At 58.9% G+C, this 5,003-nt stretch overlaps 1 protein-coding gene across 3 annotated transcripts in view; it reads right to left on the bottom strand.

Moving 5' to 3' along the window:
- Positions 1–3,872: 3,872 nt before the first annotated feature.
- IFFO1 (intermediate filament family orphan 1) overlaps positions 3,873–5,003 on the bottom strand; it is a 2,973-nt gene continuing 1,842 nt past the window's right edge. The window contains exons 4-7 of one of the 3 annotated variants that reach the window (XM_021708727.1): positions 4,800–4,957; positions 4,597–4,717; positions 4,244–4,336; positions 3,873–4,137 (exon numbers count right to left, since the gene is read on the bottom strand). In XM_021708727.1, the coding sequence (XP_021564402.1) occupies positions 3,997–4,137; positions 4,244–4,336; positions 4,597–4,717; positions 4,800–4,957 (513 nt within the window). In that variant the 3' untranslated portion in view covers positions 3,873–3,996. Of the gene's footprint in view, positions 4,138–4,243; positions 4,340–4,596; positions 4,718–4,799; positions 4,982–5,003 lie in introns of all 3 variants that reach the window. The other 2 variants (XM_008050360.2, XM_021708726.1) reach the window with 2 other exon arrangements.

The raw sequence follows: 5,003 nt of genomic DNA on the forward strand, positions 1-5,003 counted from the left end.
GAGGCTGGGTTCTGGCAGCCATCACTCAGGGAACAGACAACGAGGGAAGGAACCAAATATGCCCCATCAAAATACCAGGCCAGTACCGCCACCACGGGTCCCAGCACCTCTCCCCACCCGCCCTTGAGCCAGACATTTAAAGCAGTGGTGTAAGCCGGGCGTGCTGCCTCACGCCTGTAGTCCCAGCACTTTGGGAGGCAGAGGCGAGAGGACTGCCCGAGCCCACGGGTTTGAGACCAGCCTGGGCAAAATGGCAAGGCCTCGTCTCTACAATAAATCAGAAAAGTAGCCTGGTGTGGTGGTGCGCGCCTGTAGTTCCAGCTACTCGGAAGGCTGAGGCAGAAGGATCCCCGGAGCCCAGCAGGTCGAGGCTGTGGTGGCCGTGAGCATGCCACTGCCCTCCAGCCTGGGTGACAGGGTGAGACTCGCTCAAAAAAACAAAAACAAAAACAAAGTGGTGGTGCCTCGTCTGTAATCCCAGCACTTTGGGAGGCAGAGGCGAGAGGACTGTCTGAGCCCACGGGTTTGAGACCAGCCTGGGCAATGGCAAGACCTCGTTTCCACAACAAATCAAAAAATTAGCTGGGCATGGTGGTATACACCTGTAGTTCCAGCCACGTGGAAGGCTGAGGCGGCCGTGAGGGTGCCACTGTGCTCCAGCCTGGGCGACACAGTGAGACTCCAACTCAAAAACAAATAAATACACACACATACATACATACATACATAAAGCAGGCGTGCAGCGAGGACAAGCCTGCACATGTCCGGAGGTAGCCTCAAAAGCTCCAGGCTGGCCATGTGCCCCAGGGCCAGGGCGAGCCTGGGAGGAGAGGGGGAGATGAAAGCCAGGGAGAAGGGGAAGACGCGCTCCCTCCCACCCGCCACTCTTGCCTGGGCTTTCCCATCCAGGAAGGGGAGCAGCCCGCTCCTGCTCAGTGGCCCTGAGAGACCCCTCCTTTGGGGGTGAGAGACAGGCTGCGAGACAAAGAGAAGGGCACCGCAGGCGCTCCAGAAACCGGCCAGCCAGCGCCCCTGCCGTCTCCCCCGTGTCATGCTACTGGCAGATGCCTCGGGGCAGGCTTCCGGCTGGACTGCGCCTTTCCTCCCGGCGGGGTCACGGCTTGGCTTGCACGAGGCACCCCGGGTCAGGGGCCGGCCAGGCTGAGACCCACGGCCCTTGCTTGGTGGAAGGAAAGGGGGCGACGCCAGACCTGAAATCCACCATCCCAAAGGGGCAGGCAGGGCTCAGGCGGGAGGGAGGAGACGGCCAGACCGGCCAACAGGAGAGAGGAGGAAGTCGGCTCCCCCGCCCTGTCCGGGAGGCCGAGGCAGGCGCACCACTCGAGCCCAGGAGCTCAAGCCCAGCCTAGGCCACGGAGTGAGACCTCGTCTCCACACAAAGCAAACAGACAAAAGCAACCTCCATCTGCCTGGCCAAAACCAAAAACAAGACAGCTTTCGCATCGAGGACGGTGGGATGTGCGTCAGCAGGAGTGTGCAGGAGAACAATTTCCCAACTTCCTCCTCAAAATACAGCAGTGAGTGCGGTCAGAGTACAGCAGTCCCCCTCAGTCACTGGCTCACTTTCTGCAACTTGTTACCCGTGGTCAACCTTGGTCATACTAAACGGTAAATTCCAGAAAGAAACAATTCATGGGTTTTACATTGTGTGCGCCTCTGAGGGCCCTCACGAGACCTCCCTTGGCCCCGCCCCCCAGGCTGAACGCTCTCGCTCTCTGTCGCCTCGCTGTGGGTGCCACCCACCCTTCAGTCACCCAGGAGCCCTCCTGGGGATCAGATCAGCTGTCATGGTGTCACGGGGCTTGTGTTCAAGTCACCCTCACTTTACTTCCTGACAACCCCGGAGCTGGCAACCCAGAGATGCCAAAAGGAAGCTGCAGAATGCTTCCTCTAGGTGAAAAGGTGAAAGTTCTCTGCCGGGCTGGGGGCTCAGCCTGTCATCCCAGCACTTTGGGAGGCCGAGGCAAGTGGATTGCCTGATCCTGCGGGTTCGAGACCCACCTGGGCAACTTGGTGAAACCTTGCCTCTACAATTAAAAAAAAAAAAAATTAGCCAGGCATGGTAGTGCGCATCTGTAGTTCCAGCTACTCGGAAGGCTGAGGTGGAAGGATCGCTGGAGCCCAGCAGGTCGAGGCTGCTGTGGCTGGGAGCGGCCACTGCACTCCAGTCTGGGCGACCAAGGGAGACTCCCACTCAAAAAAAAAAAAGAAAAGAAAAGAAAAGGTGAAAGTTCTCTACTTAATTAAAGAGAAAAAAGAAATATTCTGAGGTTACTAAGATCTAGAGTAAGACAAATCTTCCACCAAGAAATTGCGAAGCAGGAAACAGAAACATGCTGGTTTGGCTGCCACACCTCAAACTACAAAAGTCACGTCTGTGGTGCACGACATGCACTTGGCTGAGGCGGAAGAGGGATGAGATGTGTGGGCGGAAGACACGAACAGAACGGCTCTGACTGACAGCAGCTGGGTTCAGTGCTATCCGAGGTTTCAGGCATGCCCTGGGCATCCAGGGATGTGTCCCCTGGGATAAGGGGGACCACCTTAGAGCCTGCTACCTGGGCTGGAAGAGAGGCTGCGTCGAAGAAGGCGCTCTGCCTCACCCACATCACAGCATCAGGGCCGGATGGCTTTCGGGACTCACACCCAACCCTCCTCCAGTCTACGGTTCCACGAATCCGCCCTGCAGCCCCCAAAGGGCTAGACTTTGCATTGAAGCACCAGCTTCACTGCCATTTCTAGAAGGCTCCTTGAGGCTCAGGAATAAGCATGACGATTTCTCCATGACCTCAAAGGCTGAGATAGAGAAGCAGGAAAGCTCGAGTCCATCTCTGGGTGCCGTGGCACTGACAGTACTCATCGCAACCCAACAATGACCAGACCTGGGCATGGTGGCTCACACCTTTAATCCCAGCACTTTGGGAGGCCAAAGCAGAAGGACTACCTGAGCCCAGGAGGTTGAGACCAGCCTGGGCAACATGGCGAGACCCATCTCTATACAAGAAACGACAGTAAGCCGGGCTCAGTGGCTCAGCCTGTAATCCCACTCCTTGGGAGGCTGAGGTGAGTGGATTGCCTGAGCCCGCGGGTTTGAGACCCGCCTGGGCAACTTGACAAGACCTCATCTCTACAAAAAATAAAAAAACTAGCCGGGCACAGTGGCACGTGCCTGCAGTTCCAGCTACTCGGAAGGCTGAGGCGGAAGGATCGCCCGAGCTCAGCAGGTCGAGGCTGCGGTGGCCGGGAGCGGCCCCTGCACTCCAGTCTGGGCGACAGAGGGAGACTCCAACGCAAAAAAAGGACAGTAATATGTTTTTTAGAGAAAGACCACTGTTCATCCGAATCTACAGCCACTCCCCATCACCCCCCATCACTGCCAGAGCTCCGCGTTCTGTCAGATCGGCAGCGGCGTTACATTCTCACGGGAGCGTGAGCCCTGTGTGAACTCTGCACACCAGGGATCTAGGTCACGCTCCTGAGGAGAATCCCGCGCCTGATGATGTGAAGCGAGCGGAGGTGGCGAAGCGAGCGCTGGGGAGCGGCTGCAGACGCAGACGAACGCAAGCAGTGGGGTTTGACGGCACAGGGGCCTCCTTAACCAGCTGCTGGCAGCTCACTTCTGAGCCCTGTCGGTGACGGCAGGCGAGCTGCTGCCTTTCACTTGCACAGCTGCATCCGGTGGCAGGCTGCACGTCAGAATCCGCCACTTGCTTCAGTCCACGTGTGGCCTGCCCATTACTTAACCACTTCTGTCCGCACCTCCTTTTTTTATGGCGGGTTGTGTAATTATTTCATTTATACTTCAATGTAATAACAATAAAGCGAACAATAAACGTTCTGTGCTTGAATCATCCTGGAACCATTGCCCTGGTCCGTGGAAAAATTGTCTTCCATGAAGCCAGTCCCTGATGCCAGAAAGGTTGGCAACTGATGCTTTAAACAACCCATGGGGGAGGTATTGTCAGGTTCCCCAAATTACAAGTAAAGAACCAGGCGCAGAGGACAAGGAGCGTGCTCCAAGCTAACAAGTGGGTGGCAGCGACAGAGCTGGGCTTTAACCCGCCTCTGCCCCTTTCCAGAGCCTGAGAGCGACCGCAGCTGAGGGGTCACGGCTGCCTGGAACAAGAAGGGGAAAGGCGCTGGCCGCTCGGTCCCAGGGGCCGCTGAGCCTGCAGCCCACTCATGGCCCCCGGGGGATGCCCGGCTGCACTCGCACCCTTACCTCTATCTGGTCGATGGTCTCCTGATACTCCTTCTCCCGGGTCTTGAACAGGGACTCGGTGTCCTTAATCACCTTCTCCAGACTGTCTTCTTGCTGCTGCCGAGGACAGGGCAGAGGGGAGGCCAGCCAGGGAGGGCGGGAGGGCGCGTCCACAGGGCCAAGGCGGGAGAGAGAGAAAGGCCCGTTAAAGACGCGGCGAGGGACGAGAGGCCACGGACGAGGGGCCACAGGACGAGGAAGAGGGGAGACGAGCGGACGACGACGGCCACACGGGGGACAGAGCGAGGCGGCGGAGGGGGCGGGGCGGCAGGCTGGAGGCGGAGCCGGGGCCCTGAGGCGGGAGGGCAGGTTACCTCTCCCTGGGCCTCCGCAGCCGCCATGGCATAGCCTGAGAAATCCTCCCACAGCAGCAGGGTCTCCTCAGTCTCCTCCCAAGTCAGGCTGTCACAGTCGTCCTCAAAATCATACTCCCTCCTAGAGACAGGAACCCGCTGTCAGGGAGGGCGGGCCCTGCTCCTGCTCCACGGGCTGCGGGGGGACGCCCAGCTGGACTCACAGCTGGTTGAGCATTCGCTGCATCTCCTCGTTGATGCTGAGGGCTGCGCTCTCCTCCTCGTCCCCCTCGGGCTGGCGGGGCCCGTCGCGCTCCGACACGGAGCTGTCCTCCTCCACGGCGGCCTTGCGCTCCCGCTTCCGCCCCCCCATGGCGGGGACCTTAATGGGAGACAAGTGCAGAGGCTACGGAGGCGAGGCCGGTGCG

Source organism: Carlito syrichta, unplaced genomic scaffold, assembly GCF_000164805.1.
Source record: "Carlito syrichta isolate Samal-C Ts95f unplaced genomic scaffold, Tarsius_syrichta-2.0.1 Scaffold144852, whole genome shotgun sequence".
NCBI classification, from domain to species: domain Eukaryota; kingdom Metazoa; phylum Chordata; class Mammalia; order Primates; family Tarsiidae; genus Carlito; species Carlito syrichta.